General features: G+C 54.5%; 1 protein-coding gene across 1 annotated transcript in view; it reads left to right on the top strand.

Moving 5' to 3' along the window:
• ZNF536 (zinc finger protein 536) overlaps positions 1 to 17784 on the top strand; it is a 416602-nt gene that overhangs the window by 207040 nt on the left and 191778 nt on the right. The window contains exon 5 of the mRNA XM_019642730.1: positions 1 to 1420. This exon is cut by the window's left edge and continues 61 nt beyond it. Within this exon, the coding sequence (XP_019498275.1) occupies positions 1 to 1420 (1420 nt within the window). The remainder of the gene's footprint in view (positions 1421 to 17784) is intronic.

Below are 17784 nucleotides of genomic sequence, written 5' to 3'. Positions count from 1 at the left end.
GCGGCCAGCGCGGCGCCCTCGCCCAAGGCCGCCTCCGCGCAGGACGACGCAGCGGCGCCGGCCGCCGGCTTCCGCTGCACCTTCTGCAAGGGCAAGTTCAAAAAGCGCGAGGAGCTGGAGCGCCACATCCGCATCCTGCACAAGCCCTACAAGTGCACGCTGTGCGACTTCGCCGCCTCGCAGGAGGAGGAGCTCATCGGCCACGTGGAGAAGGCGCACATCACCGCCGAGTCGGCGCAGGGCCAGGGCCCCAGCGGCGGCGGCGAGCAGGCGGCCAATGAGTTCCGCTGCGAGGTGTGCGGCCAGGTGTTCAGCCAGGCGTGGTTCCTGAAGGGCCACATGCGCAAGCACAAGGACTCCTTCGAGCACTGCTGCCAGATCTGCGGCCGGCGCTTCAAGGAGCCGTGGTTCCTGAAGAACCACATGAAGGTGCACCTCAACAAGCTGTCAGCCAAGAGCAAGTCCCCCGGCGACGTGGAGGTGCCCGTGGCCCTGGGCGCCATGGCCCAGGAGGCGCACGCCAACCTCTACTCCAGGTACCTGTCCTGCCTGCAGGGCGGCTTCCTGGCCCCGGACAAAGCCGGCCTGAGCGAGCCCGGCCAGCTCTACGGCAAAGGGGAGCTGCCGGCGAAGGAGAAGGAAGTCCTGGGCAAGCTGCTGTCCCCCATCGCCAGCGTGGCCCACGGCGTCCCCGACGGGGACAAGCACTCCCTCCTGGGCTGCCTCAACCTGGTGCCTCCGCTGAAGTCCAGCTGCATCGAGCGGTTGCAGGCTGCCGCCAAAGCTGCCGAGATGGACCCCGTGAACAGCTACCAGGCTTGGCAGCTCATGGCCAGGGGCATGGCCGTGGAGCACAGCTTCCTGTCCAAGGAGCACCAGCTGCAGCGCAGCCAGGAGGACACCCTGGCGAACGCCGGCGTCGTGTTCGACAAGGAGAAGCGGGAGTACGTGTTAGTGGGAGCAGACGGCTCCAAGCAGAAGATGCCTGCAGACTTGGGCCACGGCACGAAGGCGGGCGCCCAGAGAGACCTGCCGACCAAGCTGGAGCCTCTGGAAGGCGGCCGGGAGTTCCTGTCGCACGGGCTCCACCAGGCGCTCGACTACAACCTGCAGGGCCCGGGGGCCCTGAAGGAGAAGCCCACCGAGTGCCCGGACTGCGGCCGCGTGTTCCGCACCTACCACCAGGTGGTCGTGCACTCCCGCGTCCACAAGCGCGACCGCAAGGGGGACGAGGACGGGCCGCACGCGGGCCTGGACGAGCGGCGCGGCTCGGGCAGTGACCAGGAGTCCCAGTCGGTGAGCCGCTCCACCACGCCGGGCTCTTCCAACGTCACCGAGGAGAGTGGGGTCGGCGGTGGGCTCTCCCAGACCGGGAGTGCCCAGGAGGACAGCCCGCACCCCTCCTCGCCGTCCTCCTCAGGTAGGTGGGCAGGGCAGCGGGGGGCGGAGCAGCTGGCACAAGGGCCCTCCCTGCCCACGTGCCTGGGTCTGTGCAGGCCTCGCTGTCGGAAGGGCCATCGCCGCTCTTCAGAGTCGGGTCTGAGGTCACGGGGCTTTGAGGGCATGTGTGGACCTTGCCTTTCTGCCTTGTCGTTTCACCTCTTGGGTCTTGCCTTCAACACTGGCTTCCAGGACAGCCAGGTGACCCTCCTCCCCCATGTGGGAGAAATGGCCAGTTGGCACGGTGGCCAGTGGGGCATGGCCTACCCTCCCCCTGCAGTTGTCTGCCCGCCCCACTTCGTGCCCTGACGCCGTTCGCCATCCCCTCCTCTCCAGACCTGGGAGCTGGCATTCTGCTCCATCCTGGAGGTGAACATGCAAGTTCAGACCATCTTTCCCCGCGAGTGGATTCCCGTAATTCCTTTGGGCTCCCCAGTCTCCCTCCCCAGACCAAACCTGTGTCCTTCCAAAATCACAGTGTGGCTCACCTGCCAGGTTCCTCTGACCTGAGGAACCACGCCACCCTCCTCTGCCACTTCGGGAAGCACTGAGGTTTGAAACACAGATGCACGACTGCACGTCTTAAATTGTGCTGTGTTCCATGGGTGATACAGCTTGGGGGTCTAAAATAGCAAAGCAGAAAATCTGTCATCAAAATGTCTGTGAAATGCTGAAGCTTCCTGGCCCAGTTTGGAAAAAAAAAAAAACCCCAAAACCCATGATCCTAAGATGGCTAAATTTCAGCTGCTACCTAACAGCAGGTAAGCTGTCCCCTCCACCTCTGTTCCCAGAGCCCCGTACTAATGGATACTAAATTGAAAGTTGTATCTCTAGCCCCTTATAAAGAAAGCATCTCGCTAATGCTGTAATCATTCTGCAGCCTAACAACAGAGGAAGTCATGCCATAACAAATGCCCTGTTACTAACGGCAACATTGATTTCTGCAATCAGCCATTAAGTCTAGAAAATGAAAGACAGTTTGAGGCACCTCGAGGCACTGCGTCGCTCACTGTTAAGGAGGTGGCAGCTCCTGTTGAGGGTCATTTTTAAAAAGTTTTTTTCTTCTCCTTTTTTTCCCCCTTCTGGGCTTCAATAAATATTTCCGTATTGGAGGCAATTCTCGGCAGCAGTTATTAAGCGGATGCCAGTTTCGTTCTGTTGTTATTGTCATGCTTCAGTCCACCCTCTTCCAGGACAAAATTAGTGTTAAAATAAAGTGTGAGCCTGCTGGCTGATTACAAACCAGTAAAGAATTGTTAAGACACATAAATCTGAACTGCACATTCCAGAGATTCCAATAGCACTTAATACCGCGCTGCTTAAATACCCATGAAACACACTGTCTGCTCTGGGGTCCTACACTCGCTCGTGATTTATTTCTGGTGAGACACTCAGGAGAGTCTACGGGGACCCTGAGTGCCTCGGTGGGGAGGCCACACTGCCAGGAGTGGCCGCTCCCCGGAGCAGAGGCGATGCCAGGGCAGGGTTTTCAGGTCTCAATGCCTGACAGCCAGAACTGTGAAAATGGACCTCTGTGCAGAGGCAGCCAAGTGCCGGGCGTCCCGCTGTCACTCAGGACTATTTCCGGCCTCCCCGTAGAGGTCCCCTCTTCTGGGAAGCGTCGTCTTGATGTTTTGGATTGGGGACTTTTAAGGAGCAGAGAGCAGAGCAAAGCTGCTGGCCCAGGTTTTGGGGTTTTGGGGAGGCAGCCTGACAGATGTCCGCCCCTCTCCCAGACCTGCGGAAATGCAGAGCTCTCAGCAGAATGCTCAGCTTCCTGGCGGCACGTTTCCCGCGTTTCTCTCACCTTCTGGCCAAGTGATAGCGTCATGCTATTCCGATCTCTCTTGTTTCTGTATCTAAATACTCTGTTGAAAAAACCATTTTGCTTAAAAGAACCAGGGGGGGCTTAGGACTCAGAGGAGAATTACACTTGAGTTGTGGTCATCGTCTCACTTTATTTCCCCCATTGAAGTATTTTACAATCGTGAAGACTGATTCTTTCATTTCTGGTTGACTTCTTTGTTTTCTTCATATTCAAATTAGACCCTTTCATAATTTTCTGGCTAAGTAAGAAAATGGACGGCATACCAGCACAGAGCCCACGTCGGCTGCAGGCTGGGACGCTGAGGTGTTCCTGGGAGCAGGGCCTTCACAGTCTGGCTCGTCTCCCCTGTTTCCAACAAGTATGACTTGTACAGAGTGTGCTTAAAATAAGCATTTAAATAAAAATCTTGACACAATAGGTATTTTGTTATTACCTGGTAGAGAGAAACCTGCAGGGTGAAGGGGACGTAAAAAAATCTTTAAGCCCTTAAGTAAAGAAAGAAGTACTTATTAAGGCTTCTATTAAGAAATGACTGCAAAACACGGTTTTACAAATTTCTCAGACGGCATAACAATGTCGCAAAACTTAATTTGCATCACTTGATTCTTTTTTTGTTGGAAACTGGGTCAGTAGGGCCTGAGAAACTATTTTTTCAGATCTTAACCAATGAATTCTTCTTTATAAATCGCTGCTCTTAACATGATAGTAGTTGTGAATTCATCATAAAAACCCTTTTTACAGAGAGCCTCTTAGAACGGATCTCCAGAAGAAGGCTTACAATGAGTGGCAGAGGCGTCCTTTGTTATCTGATGTAATTCTTTGCAAAGAAGGATTGGGAACCGAGTGGCTGTTTAAAAATGTCTTGCTCAGACCGAGTCGAAGAAGGGGTCAAGTTTGCAATCAAACAGTTATTGCCGAGATGGGCGACTGTCACTGGGTAGGCTAATGTGGGATGCAGCTGTTTGTTATGTGAGCAAAAGAATGTTTGAATCAGTGAGCATGTGAAAATGGTTCCAGTGAACCAGAAAACGTGTTTGTTCTTGGGCTCCAAACTGCTGAGAACCAAGCTTCAAATCAACTGCGCAAACTAGGACCTTTGACAAATTGAGAGTCGTATTTTCTAACAGAAAATGGACGAAACTAGTCGCACAGACCACTTCCTCATCTTCCCCCTTTGTCTCGTTGTTGCTGTTTATTTGCCTTATCAGTGATTTCGCACCATAGCCGAGGTTGTTTCTGCCTCCGTGTCCAAGGCAAAGGAAGATGATTTGGAAGCAGCCGCTTATAAATGTTACTCTCTTAGGACATTTAGAAAGCAGGCGGCTGTTTGGATGCTGCCCCGCTGCTGGCTTGCGTGCAGACGCTCCGATGGCGTCCATCTCGGCATCTCTCCCTCCAGTCTCAGCTGAGACTGTGCTGGGACCCCAGTGTCACTCGGCGTCAGAAGAGGACCAAAGTTCTGATTCTTCAGAGTTTGCTTGGAATAATTAAAACTTAATGTACTAAGAAACGGCACTGTTCATTATATCCAGCAGGGCCCTTACCTTCTGCAGTCCTGTAATTTTGGAGAGGGGCTAATTGAAGGGTTGATGGTGGGAAAGGGGTAATTGAACGCGTTGACCCTCTGTTCATTAAATAAAGTCGGCCAAGTTCCATGATCGGTGGAAAACCAGGGAGAGGCGCACCATGAAAATACCCTTAACCCTGAGGCTGTTGACGCCATATTCTGAGGGGACAGGCGTGATTTGATCAGCTGGGCTCGAAGCCTTGGGGGTCTTCTGTTGCTGCCTGAGCTGCGCTCCTGAAATGCTGGGTCTCTGTCCTGGACGAGGCCTTTGACCTCAGCCGAAGGCCCTGTCCAGGCCCTGCATGTACCTCAGCTGGTAGTGATACCATCCGTTCTCTTTCTTTTCCACCTCCTCTTCTCACGCGGCTCCGCCTCCCTGCCCCCACCCGCGATAATCACCGCCCGCTCCACACAGACACATCCAGGCATCCAAACGCAGGGGGGGAAGAAAAGGAAAAAGAAAAAATTTAAGTCTGAGGATTAAGATCTTCTTTTTTTTTTTTTTTTTTTTGCTTGTGCATTCCAATTGTTCTTAAAATATTTGGCAATGTCAATTAGTAACTGAGCAGAGTTAGCTGATGAACACAATTTTCCAGTAGACTGAGCACCCTATTGTTGCCGAGTGAACAGCAGATTTCTGAGGTCATTATCATTCGCTGGTTGCTTGGCCCAGCTGCTTCCTGCAGCAAAAGCCAAACTTTATACTGGAGCTCGGGGATGGCTGCAGCAACAGGGGGCACGGGAGGGGCTGGCTGCCGGGCAGACTCAGCGCCGCACACAGCAAGCGCAAGTTTCTAGGCCTTTCCAGGAAAACCTGCCTCCCAAGTCCTGTCCAAGCACCTTGTGCCTCCAGGCAGGGGATTAGAGGGACCAGGGGACGCCCCCTGGGCGCTGTGGCAGCTAATCTCTTCGCTGAGCACAACTTTGGAAAACAATAATCCCATTTACAAATGTACTTAAAATTTGTTAACCCAGTCTGTTAAAGCAGCCCTGGGCTCCCCCATAGACAGACTCCTTCGTTTTTATTAAAAACAGGAAAAGGAAAGGAAAATAAATCATTCCCTTAAAGATGAAATCAGCAACTTGAAATTAGTAAACTTGGGGTGACAAACGGGGAAGAGTGTGTGATTTTCCAGAGGGACCTTTTGAGCCCATCAAACGCCTGTGGAAGGCTCCCACCCCCACCCCGACCTGGGAGCTGCTGGTTCAGTGAGATGAAAAGCTGCACTTTTTTAAAGCTCAGCTGTTAAAACCCAGAGCCTTATGCAGCCCTTTGGTCCCGTCCTGGAAGTGTGTGTGGGTGGCCGAGGTGTTTCCATGGAGGGAGGCTGTGCCCAGGCTGGGCCCAGGCGGACGTGGAGTGGGGTGACTCCTTTCCTCTGGGCCTGTGGCGTCTGCCCACTGGTGCTGGGGCTGGGGCTGGGGCTGGGGCTGGGGTAGAGAAGCCCTCAGATGCTGAGTCACACCTACTGTCCTGGGAGCCAGATGTCGACTCGTTTTCTAACCTTCCATTCGCTCGTGTGCTTTGGTGATCCTGGAGAGACCGTTATCGGGGAACACGGAGGACCACTCGGGCCTTGTGCCGTCTCTCACTCAGCCATACATCCTACTCCCACGGGGTGGCCCCACGCTGTCACTTCAGGGACAGGAATTGTACTGGCTGGAAGTCTTCACATGGGAGTGTGAAGTAAAAGCCCTGAAGCAAAGCCTCCTCTACCTTCCTGTAGGTTCCAGACACGGTTCTGTGGCGGAGTAATTTGACTCCTGGCCGCAGCGTCACCTTCCTTTAGCCCCGTTGCCGTCCTCTGCCCAGCTCAGGACGGGCACCAGTGGCCAGTATGGCCCTCTAGGGTCCTGCCCAGAGAGCTCCGAGAAGCCCCCCTGTACCGTGTTAACATGAGGACCAGAAGCGCTCATTTAAATCTAAATTTAATGGTAGTGCGAAAGACGCAGATTAGCTAAGGACACGGTCCAGTGGGTGAGGCCAAGAACCCAGCAGTGGGTCTTCAAAACAGTGGGAAGCACGGGCTGTGTGTGTGAGCCCCGTGGACCCCAGTGGGAGGTTCTGGGCTCAGGCCTTGGCTACCACCTCAGGCCAAGTGGGGCTGCCATTAGCGTTCGCTTTGCAAAGGTCCACAGAGTGGCCTCCACTAGGTCATGAGGCCAGAAGCAGGTCCGTGAGCTCCCAAGGCACGCCCTTCTCCCACTTGCTTGCTATGCCTTCTGGTCACTGGGAACGCTGGTGGCCACCTCTGTTTGGGGGGCAGCCCAAGCTTTGGGTCCTCCTGCTCACCCAAATCCCTTCTTTGGCCTTAAGCTTGAGCCCTGCTTATGGGAGCGCCCTCCTGAGTGGGTAAGGCACGAAGACTGCCTTGCCTCACACACATCAGCCATTTTTTAGGTCCCCGTTCTCTGAGAGGAGGTTCTGGTAGACGGCCCTGATGTCTGGTGGGGGGGGGGGAAGCCAGCTTCCAGATGGCCCCGCTTCACAGGCCCCCAAGATTCCACTGGATTCTGGAGGGTGGCTGTGGGGACACTTGGGGCTCCCGACATGGAGAGCAGAGGGGATGCCGGGAAGGAACTGTGTGGGCTGCGTTCTGCACATTCTGAGCCTGTGGGGTCAGCTGAGTGCGCAGCTCACCCCTCTAACTGCCGAGCTGTTTTGGAGTGCTGATGGCGGGGGTGGAGAAACACCTGCAGAGACCCGGAGATTGGATTTGTGCACACATCCCAAATTCGTGATGATTGGGCTGGAACCTTTGCCATCTGCGACCCTTGGGCCTACTTGCTGCCCTTCTGGGCTCCTCGCCTCCCTCTGACTCGGCTCCTCTGTCGGCATCTGACAGGCGCGTCCCTCCGCCCTGTGGACTGGGCTGGCACGCGAGGCAGGAGGAGGGGCTCAGCGAGGCTTGCAGTGCAGAGAGGGGAGGGGGCTCTCCAGCAGGGTGCGGGCATTTGGTGGAGCTGTCTGATCTCCCCGGGAACTGAGCATTGCAGCAGCTGAGAGGAGCCATGGGTCCCCCTTGCCTTTTCCTGGCAGGACGGGGCGACAGCAACATTTACTTAAGCTGTGGAGTTTGGCACCACTGCCATCAGGCGCCATCTGGAAAGGCCTTCTCAGAAAGCGTGGACTCTCCCAGAGAGCTCAGGGGAACAGGACTTGGGCAGAGCTTTGGGGCTCTTTTCATGGGCAAAACCTGAGCATCCAGGCACCTGAGCAGGGCTGGGGGTGGGGAGGCATCTCCTGGGAGACACACAGCTAAAACAGGTCCCCCCACCCGCTCCGGTTTGCACGTAGCTTTTCTCTCTGCCAGGCCTCGCCAGCTTACTCTGAGCCAGGCCTGGTTGGTTTGGCTTTGTCAGGAGTGCACTCCCTTTCCCGGGGCTGTATCTCCACGTCTTTATTTTATATTGCGTTTTGCTTACTGTTTCCACCTAAGTCCTGGTATGTTGTGGGTGTAAAGGTAGGAGCCAGCCAGGCGTGGCCCTGGCATAACAGGCTTCCTAGTGTACTGTGAGAGATGAGTGCTGTGCCTCTGGAAAGTCCTGGGGACACAGCACTGGGAACTGGGCAGCTTGGCTTGTGACAAACAGGGCTGAGCCGAGCAGAGATTTGCCACCGTCCTTCCCCTGGTCCACGTGTCCAGGAAAGGCGGCAGAGCCCAGCAGTGCGTGTCTGCAGGCTCCCGGCGGCTGGCTGATGGAGGCACAAAGTGGGCTGTGCCCAGGCAGGGGTGGCCCAGAGGAATCCAGGAGCTCAGCTTGGGCCTTTCCCCCCAGGGAAGGTCATCCAGGGCCTGGCTTCTCGCTGGCCCCATCTCTTTGTGGCTGTGAGCCTGGGGGTTTTTGTGTAACACGTGCCATGTGTCCAAGAAAAGTGACAGGCACAGTGATTCCCTGGCTGGGCTGCCCACTGCGCCACACGGTGTGTGTGTCAGGGGTGGGTGGGAGGCTGGTTCTCCTCTTGGAGGTGCCCAGCCCAGTGCTGGCAGGTGGAGTGGGCCATGGTGGGCTTGGAACTTAATGCTCGGTCATTTGCTTTCAAGGCGGGGGGGGGGGGGGGGGCAGAGGTCATTTCCCAGTGTTTTCTGGGAGGCAGGGCACACTTGGGGAAACTTTGCTATGTTTTACTTCCTTTACAAAAGAATCCATTCTTTCTCTTGCTGAGACAACTTGCTGGACCAGAGTTAAGGCAGACGCCCGTTTCTTTCCTTTTGTTTGATCGCAGTTCCAAAGCCATTTGTTGTCCGGTGGAGCAGGCCCCACTGTGTACTTCACTAAAGCCGGGTCCCGAAGCTCCTCGCATGGCCTCGCCATCCGGGTGTGTGGGCACCCTTGGCCGCCTGCAATAATCTTGAGAGGCATTCTGGAAAATTTCCCACTTGCTTGTGTTTAGCTGGACATAAAATGCGTGCATGACTGCTTCCTTGAAGACCCAAGACAGACCCGTCTCTCTATTGCCAAATATATTTTGGTAGATTTGTTGCTATAGGAGGTGTTTTAATTTTGTGATTTGCCCTGAAAAATGGAAGGGATCCCTCAGCAAAGCTGCTGTGTGACGTGAACTACTTCCTGTTGGCAGGGTTGTGGCCCTGCTGGCTGGGACCTGACATCCCCTCTCCCCTTGGAATGTCCTTGACTGGTGGCCTCCTGTATGGGGGATGGTCACTGACTTCTGTGTTGCTATTGTTGTTGTTTAATAACAGTTATTTTTTTCTTACTATAAAGTAATTCTTGTCTACCTTGGGCATTTATAAAATACAGATAAATAACAATAATTATATATATATATATATATATATATATATATATATATATATACACACACACCCACCAGCACTCAGCGATGACCACTGTGAACATTGTAGCGTATAACGTCCTGGACCCTTTTGTGCAACTAAAGATCTATTTAATAAAAAACGATCCCACTGCACCAGCTTCTACATGATACAGTTTTTACTTAAATATACGCAGTCTGACAATTAAGTTTGTGAACTTGTTGCAACGATGTCATGTCGCTAACCCTTTTCTGATATCAGAGGGATTATTCATTATGAATTTGTACCAACTGGACAAGCAGTGAACCAAGCTTACTATTTGCAAGTGCTGAAAAGGCTGCGTGAAAAAGTTAGACGACCTGAACTTTTCGCCAACAATTCATGGCTCTTGCATCACGACAATGCGCCAGCTCACACGGCACTGTCTGTGAGGGAGTTTTTAGCCAGTAAACAGATAACTGTATTGGAACACCTTCCCTACTCAGCTGACCTGGCCCCCAATGACTTCATTCTTTACCTGAAGATAAAAGAAATATTGAAAGGAAGACATTTTGATGAAATTCAGGACATCAAGGGTAATACAATGACAGTTCTGATGGCCATTCCAGAAAAAGAGTTCTGAAATTGCTTTGAAGGGTGGACTAGGAGCTGGCGTCGGTGCATAGCTTCCCAAGGGGAGTGCTTCTAAGGTGACTGTAGTGATATTCAGCAATGAGGGATGGAGCACTTTTTCTAGGATGAGTTCTCTAACTTAATTGTCCAACCTCGTATGTCATGTATTTTTGTCATTGAATATTCTGTCACAGGATCAGCAAACTTTTTCCTGTAAAAGGCCAGATGATAAATTTTTTAGGCTTTTGCAGGTCATGTGGTCTCCATCGAAAGTACTCAGGTCTGCCATAAGTAAAAGGGCATCATGTGTTCCAATAAAACTTTATTTATAAAAATAGGTGACAAGCAGGTTTGGCCCTGGCAGGATGGGCTGTCTTTTGCAGACACCTGCTGTAAAGTAACAGTTATACTCTTTAGGTAAAGCTTGACACATATAATATGTTCCTAGAGTAAATAGAAATACAGAGAAGCAAAGGAAGACATCGGTGTCAATAAACCCATTTAGCCAAACCCCTACCGCTGAGCATGATGGGACTAGCTCTGGTTTTTATTTCTTCACCTGAATCGTTCTGATCGTCTGCACACTTGTTTCCTTAGGGGCAGCTCCTACAGGGGTGTCTGGTCGCAGGAAGGCAGTGCTGAGGCCAGAGCTGAGGCAGGTATATGTGGCCCCGCAGGGTCCTGCGTGCGGGCTTTCATTCCAGTGCGGGAGTGTCTGCCGCGCGGGCGGGCGGGTTCCTCCTCAGGTCTCCCTTTCCACCTAGTTGCTGTGGGACGCATTTGTTCCTTTGCAAGCTCACTCACTGGTTTCTTCATTCATTCATTCCATTCACTAATTCATTTGTTCAAGGACAGGATGCTTACTAAGTAGGTTCTGAACACCCAGCACAAGGCACCAGGGACGCAGAGCTGAGTGGAGACATGTGGCAGCCTCCAGAGGCTCAGAGCCTGGGGAGCCTGGACCCGTTTTTTTTTTTTAAAGATTTTTTTTTAATTGGGGAATTGGGGGGATGGGAACAGTGGTGGGGAACTGGGGGAAGGGGAACAGACAAGTTGCTGCTGTTTTGTTCTTCAGTCTAGTTGTGGAGGACGTTGCTTCACTGGCGCAAGTTGGCACCATCATTGCGCTCTTCTCTGGCGAGGCAGATCAGTCACCGGCTTCTGGACGGCCGCTCACGCTGGCTGCTGGCCGCTCACGCTGGCTGCTGGCTACACACGGTAGCCCATGGCAACCCACTGCCACAGGGGCTGCAGCCTACGCCGTTGCCGGCAACTCATGGCAGCCCAGCTCCAGGTTGAGCTGTTGTTCAGCATCTTAGCTGTAGAGGGCAGTGTCACTGGCCCTCATATGTGGGATCCGAGCCGGGGCCCTCTGGCGTCCCGAGCCAGCTCTTGACCACGGTGCCACTCGGCCGGCCCTGGACCCGTTTTTTAACAGAGTGACACTGACTCACAGGAGTGCCCACCAAGGGCCTGGAAGGGTGGAGGAACTTGTGGGTCACCTGAGTAAGGCCTCTGGCGGGTGACTCCTGGGAAAGCAAATGCCCAGGTGAGCCTCTGGCTGGCTGTCCCCTCGCCCTGCTCTGAGCCAGCGTGGAAATCACTTTCTTCCTGGGAGAGGAAGGCCCCTCAGGCTGGGAAGGGAGAAGGATGAAACGTGTGTGTTTACATGTGTGCTGGGTGTGTCTTGGGCTGTGGGTGCATTGGTTGGGAGTGGGTGTGCACGCACTGGGCATGCTTATCAAGGTGTGTGCGAGTGAGGGTGGGTTGGGGTGTGACTGTCGGTATGTGCCTGTGGGTATTGGGATGTGCGTTAGGATGTGGTATTGGGGTACGCAGATATGTTTTTGTGGCTGTGTGGTTTGGGGGGGTGCCCGTTGGCGTGTTGACATGTGTGAGTAAGGGTGTGTGCTGAGATGTAACGGTGTCGGGCTGTGTGGTGTGCAGTTGCATGTGTGGGCGCTGCATCGGTGTGTGTGGTGTGCTGATGCATGTGTCAGTAGATGCCTGTGCTGGCCTGTGCACCGTATGTGCTCGCCCTGTGTGTGTTGGGATGGGCGTTGCAGGGCCTGGCCCCGCCCCCTTTCCCAGACTCTCAGAGCACTGCTGTGGGGTCTCCCCTTGTTGTCACGGCCGCAAGATCACTTGGGTTTAGTTGACTAAGTTCTGTGGCCACCGTGGAAATCTAGGGTGCCTGTCTGGGGGTGGAGGTGAGCCTCACTGAGCTCACCGCAGGGCAGGCCCTTCATAACAGTGCCCCCGCCATGGAGGCATTGGGGGGTGTCAGTCTGGTCAAAGCCTGGGTCCCTGAGCAGCTCAGGACCAAACGGCAGCCACAGCCTCTGTGCACGTGGCATAGGCGCTCCCTTTCCTGAAATTTAAACTGCTTTGCTGCTAGCCACTTCATAAAGCAAGGAGGAAACACGTCAGGGGCAGCATGTGCTGGGTCAGGCCAGCCACCGAGTGGGTGAGACTTTTCTTGGAAATCGAGGGAGCCGTGAGACCACTGTCAGCCCTGCCGGAAGTTTGTGAAGCTGGGTGCGTTGGAGCCAGTCGGCCTTTCTGGTTTGTGGTGGAGGAAACGCACCCATCTCCAAGATGCGTGCCCTGGTGGGGGAACCGTGCGAGGGTCCCGGAGACCATGGGGACAGGAAGCCACTGGTGGCAGAAGGCGGTGCCTTGAGGGAGAGCAGAGTCCTTCTGCTGGGGCTTTTTCCAATCATGACAGCAAGGTCTGTGGAGGCTGACAGGCCAACTTTGATCGCTGTGGCCCCTCAGGAAACCTGGGTGGAACCTACCGGAACCCCTGAGGGGTGAGCACCCTGGATGGGAGATGCCTGATGAAGACGGGGGCTGTCAGGGATGGCAGGGCGAGCGGTGACACTGGCCCAAGCAGGGGAGTGGTCACTGGAACACCTAGCCCATGTCCCTCCCACGTTACAACTCGCCAGTGACGTCCCGTTGAGTGTGGGCTGAAGTCCATGGCCAGCCAGGCCCCGTCGTCACCCACCCTCCCCTCCCTCACTGCTGAGGTCTGCTACTTCCTCTCTGTCCTCAGCCCTTAAAGCCAGCCCCCTTGGTGGCCTTCGCCTTGTCTGTCACCTCGCAAGCATGCTCATGACACTGACTGTCACAGGCTGGTTCCCTCTCATCACTCAGATCTCACCTCCACGTCGCTTCCTTCGAGCGGCCTTTCCATGACCCCCGATGTGAGGTATCCTTCTCCAGCCTGCCTAAGGGCGTTATTCGTAGTGTCACCATTGAGACCTTTGGGAAGCTCTGTGTGGCTCACTGTTACTGGTTTCGTGTCCTCTTGTCGCCTTCTCCTCTGGCGCGACCTCCCCGAGAGCAGGGACTCTGTGGGTCCGTGCTGATCACCTGTGCCCCCAGCAGTGCCTGGCCATGGTGGAGCCTCTTGAAAACGTGGTGGCCAAAGACAGAAGAGTCGCCGTCAGAACCATGTTTAGGTGTGTGGCTCAGTGGCATTAAGTGCGTTCACGTCGTTGTGTCACCATCCCCACCATCTGTCCACAGGACTTTTTTCATCTTGCAAAACCGAAACCCTATACATGCTCTTTACTGGAGAAGCAGCCAGAGAGTTCAGCTGCACCCAGGAGTCACTAATGAAAAAGCACCACGTGAGTGAAAGTCATCTCCGTAGTGCGTTGCCGTTCCAGGCTGCCTGCGCGGTCTCCTCCCAGGGGACGGTGCGAGTCGTGGGGCGGGGACGGCTGCCTGTGTGCCGCCCGTCCTCCCCGCTGTCCCCACCGCCCCACTGACCCACTGGAGCCACAACCCCTTTGCTGCACCCTTTTTTTTTAGAAGGGGTAGTAAACCTTTTATTTCGGGACAGTGTTAGACTTACAGAAAAGTTGCAAGGCTGATAGACATTGGAGACCGCCATGTGCCCACAGCAGCCTCCCCTTAACATTGTCACAAGGAGCGAGTCAATATTGATGCATTACCACCAAGTCCACACTTTATTCAGATTGCCCTAGTTATTAGCTAATGTCCTTATCTGTTCTAGGATCCCATCTAAGACACCACGTTACAGTTAGTTTTTTTTTTTTGAATACACTATTTTTTAGAACAGTTTTAGAATGGCAAAATTGAGTGGACAGTACAGAGAGCTCCCAACACTCCGGCCCAGCCCCAGCCTCCCTGACTGTGGACACCCTGGTTGTCCAGTCTCCTTGGGCTTCTCTTGGCTGGGACAGTCTCTCTGATGTCCCTTGTTTTGGGTGACTGACAATTTCGAGGAGGACCGCCCAGGGGTTTTGTAGGCTGTCCTTCTGGTTGGGTTTGCCTGAGGTCTCCGTCGGGGTTGCACTGGGTGACGGGGTGAGTGGGAGGGGGCGTGCCATTCTCATCACATCGAACCAAGGGCACGTGCTGTCACCTGCCTTGTCACCGTTGGTGTTGACCTTGGCCACCAGGTTTCTGCAGGCGAAAGCCGCATCCTTTTTAAAGCAGGTTGGGAGGCAGGACCAGCTACCTAATTCGCAGGGCTCAGCGCAGAGTGACAAGGTGGAGTCCATTGTTCCGAATTCTTAGGAATTTCAAGGTAGCAATAAGACAACATTCACCCAGTCAGGGCCTTTAAGCGCAGGCCCTGTGTGACCGCACTGGTCACTCTGTCACGCTGGCCCTGTTTGTAGGACTGTTGCCGGGTCCCCCTGACGGCCCCAGAACCCTGGCCTACGGTCCTTGATCCCTGGGCAGCTGGACGGGGACTGGCTGGGGAGGGTCAGAGGGACCCACGGCAGGTGGTAGTAGCAGCGTGGACGGAGCACGTCAGCACGTCACAGGTGTCTGCTCAGGTCCTGCTAAGTCACCTGCCAGAGAGCATGAAAACGGTGAGCTCAGCCCCGCAAGCTGCCTCGGACAGAGAATGGTCAGGGCGTGTGTGAGGCAGCAGTTGGTAGCAAATGGAGAAGCCGAATAATTTTTAAAAACTGCCTTCACTGGTGGGGGGGGGGCACTTTCTCAGTGTCCAGAGCAGCACGATTCTCCCTGGAACACCTTGGAATGTCTTATCGACAAAATGCAGAGTGAGCCTGTGCACACAGGGTAGACAGGGAGGCTGGAGGTGACACCTGGTGACAACGGCTGCCCCTCTCCTAGCGGCTGGCGCATTTGGAGAGAAGGGTGTGGGCGCCTGGTCTCAGGTGCGGACCTGTGGAAGCCCCCCGGCAGCACCAGTGCAGCTGCCAGGCGTCTCTCCTGGCTGGTCCTCACCCAGCTGTTCAGAGAAGGAGAGAGTATTTCCGTCAGCCATATGGCATGGAGCTTACGTGCAGTGCTAAGTTAAACGTACGCTATTGGTCAGCATCTCGCATGCAAATTCTGACACTGCGTTCCAGGAGTGCCCTGCAGGAGGGAGCGTGGCCTTCGGGTTGTGTAATTACATCGCTTTGCACACTTGGAGCACCACCATCCTGCACGAGGCCCGCTATCTCGCCGCCACGGCTGCCCGGGGACATGCCGCCGTCGCTGGAGAGATTATGTAAACACGGTGTGCCATCTCGAAAGTGAGTAATGGAGTTGAGCACTTGTTGCAGAAATTAATAAGTGGCTGCTTCCACGTGGAGGAGGGGCCTCCCTGCGAGAGCCCTGTCGTCCAGCGTCGTGGTGGATAAATGCGCCCGCAGGCACAGGTGACGGACGGAGGGCAAGTCTTCTTTCCTCTATCGATATCATCAAACGGGCAGTTCTAGTCCGTGCCCTTAACTCTGTACTTGACTAACATGAAATCATCACAGATAGATCTTTCTCCTCCGCTTTCCCCGTCAGAAACTTAACCGGCCTCAGAGGCGAGTACGTCGGGTGGGGCTGCTGGCAGTTCCTGGAAGGGCCCCTGCTGTCCCCCCTCCCCGCCTCCCTTCACTCAGACCCGTCAGGCGCCTATGGCGCGTCCCAAAGGTGCTCACCTAGCCTTGGTTCAAGTGCCACCGTCTCCGGGGACCCTCTCTGCCCGTCCCCGTCCGTCCTGCGCCCTCCCCGACGGCTACCCCGCTGCCCTTCACGCCCACCCTGCCTCAATGCTCCATTCCTGTCACTGTCTGTCTCCTCCCTGGAGGGCCACCCGTGGAGGCAGGCAGACCGGGGTCCAAGTCTCAGTCCCACCAAGTGCCACGTGTGCGACCTGAGCAGGGTCCCTTCTGAACCTCAGACGTCCCATCCGTGGAGTGGGAAATTTCTGTTTGTAGTTTGTGGGGTTGTTAGGACTGGATGTAGGTCACGGGTCTGACACATGGCAGGTGCTCATTAAATGTTTGTTGACATGCACGGGTGGTGTCCCCGAGTCTATCATCTTCCAGTCTGGAGGGGGGGGGGTGCACAGGAAAGAAGTCAGGTGTCAGGGGACAATGACCCCATCTGGCTGGGAGCATGTGGGGAGCAAAAGGACGTGGTTCTGGAAGGGGAGACAAGGGCCAGGTTGTGTTAGCAGGCAAGGGTTTTACCTGCAGGCTCTGCAGCTTGTGTGTGCGCGTGTGTGTCTGTGTGTGCATGTGTGTGTGCGTGTGTGTCTCTGTGTGTGCATGTGTGTGTCTGTGTGTGCATGTGTGTGTGCATGTGTGTGTGGGTGTGTGTCTGCGTGTGTGATATGTGTGATGACGGAGGTTTGTAGCATGGCTGCACGGAGCAGTGTGTGGGGCTCCCTGTTGCTGTGTGTCCTGGGTCTGCACGGTCTACCCCCTCCTCCTCCAGCAGACATTTTGAGAGCTCCTGGGTCCCAGGGAGTGGCTTGGCCTGGCCCTGGGTGAACTTCTCTCTGCCCCTCCTTGTCACTCCATCAGGGGTCAGAGCGCTGACGTGCAGCCAGGAGATGTCACACGAAGGCCCTGGAGTTGGTGCATTAAAGCAGTTTGGGTTTTCTCGTACTGCTAGCATTGATTACTATTAATTAAGGTTGATATTTACAATCAGAGAGAGTACAGGAGCGGATCATTTTTTATTAATCACTATTCCAGAGTCATCATTAGTCATCATCAAAATACTCAGACAGTGGACAGGGGCTGGGTTTTCAAAACCAAGTGAATGACTAAATTACACTACATTGTGTAGAGTCTGTGCTCTCTGTCACCTCTTTCTCCTGGTTTCCCTGTTGTCACCTAAACTGGCCTCGGCTTCCTGCGATTTATCTTCTCCTCGCCTCCCTCCCTTCCCTCATCTGTTCTTTCCTTCTTCTTTTCTCTAATTGAGGTAAAATCGGCAGATACCGTTACATCCGTTTCAGGTGTACGTGTACCGTGTAACGCTGCAGAGTGGTCAGCACAACAGGCCTAGCTGCTGTCCACCACCACACCGCTGACCCCTGCTGTGCATTCCGCCCGCTCCCCACCCCACTCCACTCTGGCGACCATCAGCGTGTTCTCTGTATCTACGAGTCTGTTTCCGTTTTGTTTGTTTTGTTTTTCAGATGCCACACATAAGTGAGATCACATGGCATTTGCCTTTCTCTGTCTGACTTCATGTCCATCCACGCTGTTGCAAATTGCACGACTTCCTCTTGTGACTGAGTAGCTCCTGCTGCATGTCCTCCCCTCCCCTCCCCT

The sequence above is a fragment of the Hipposideros armiger genome, unplaced genomic scaffold (assembly GCF_001890085.2).
Source record: "Hipposideros armiger isolate ML-2016 unplaced genomic scaffold, ASM189008v1 scaffold_4, whole genome shotgun sequence".
NCBI lineage: Eukaryota > Metazoa > Chordata > Mammalia > Chiroptera > Hipposideridae > Hipposideros > Hipposideros armiger.
Note: the sequence above shows the minus strand (reverse complement) of the source record. Positions and strands in the feature narration are given on the sequence as shown.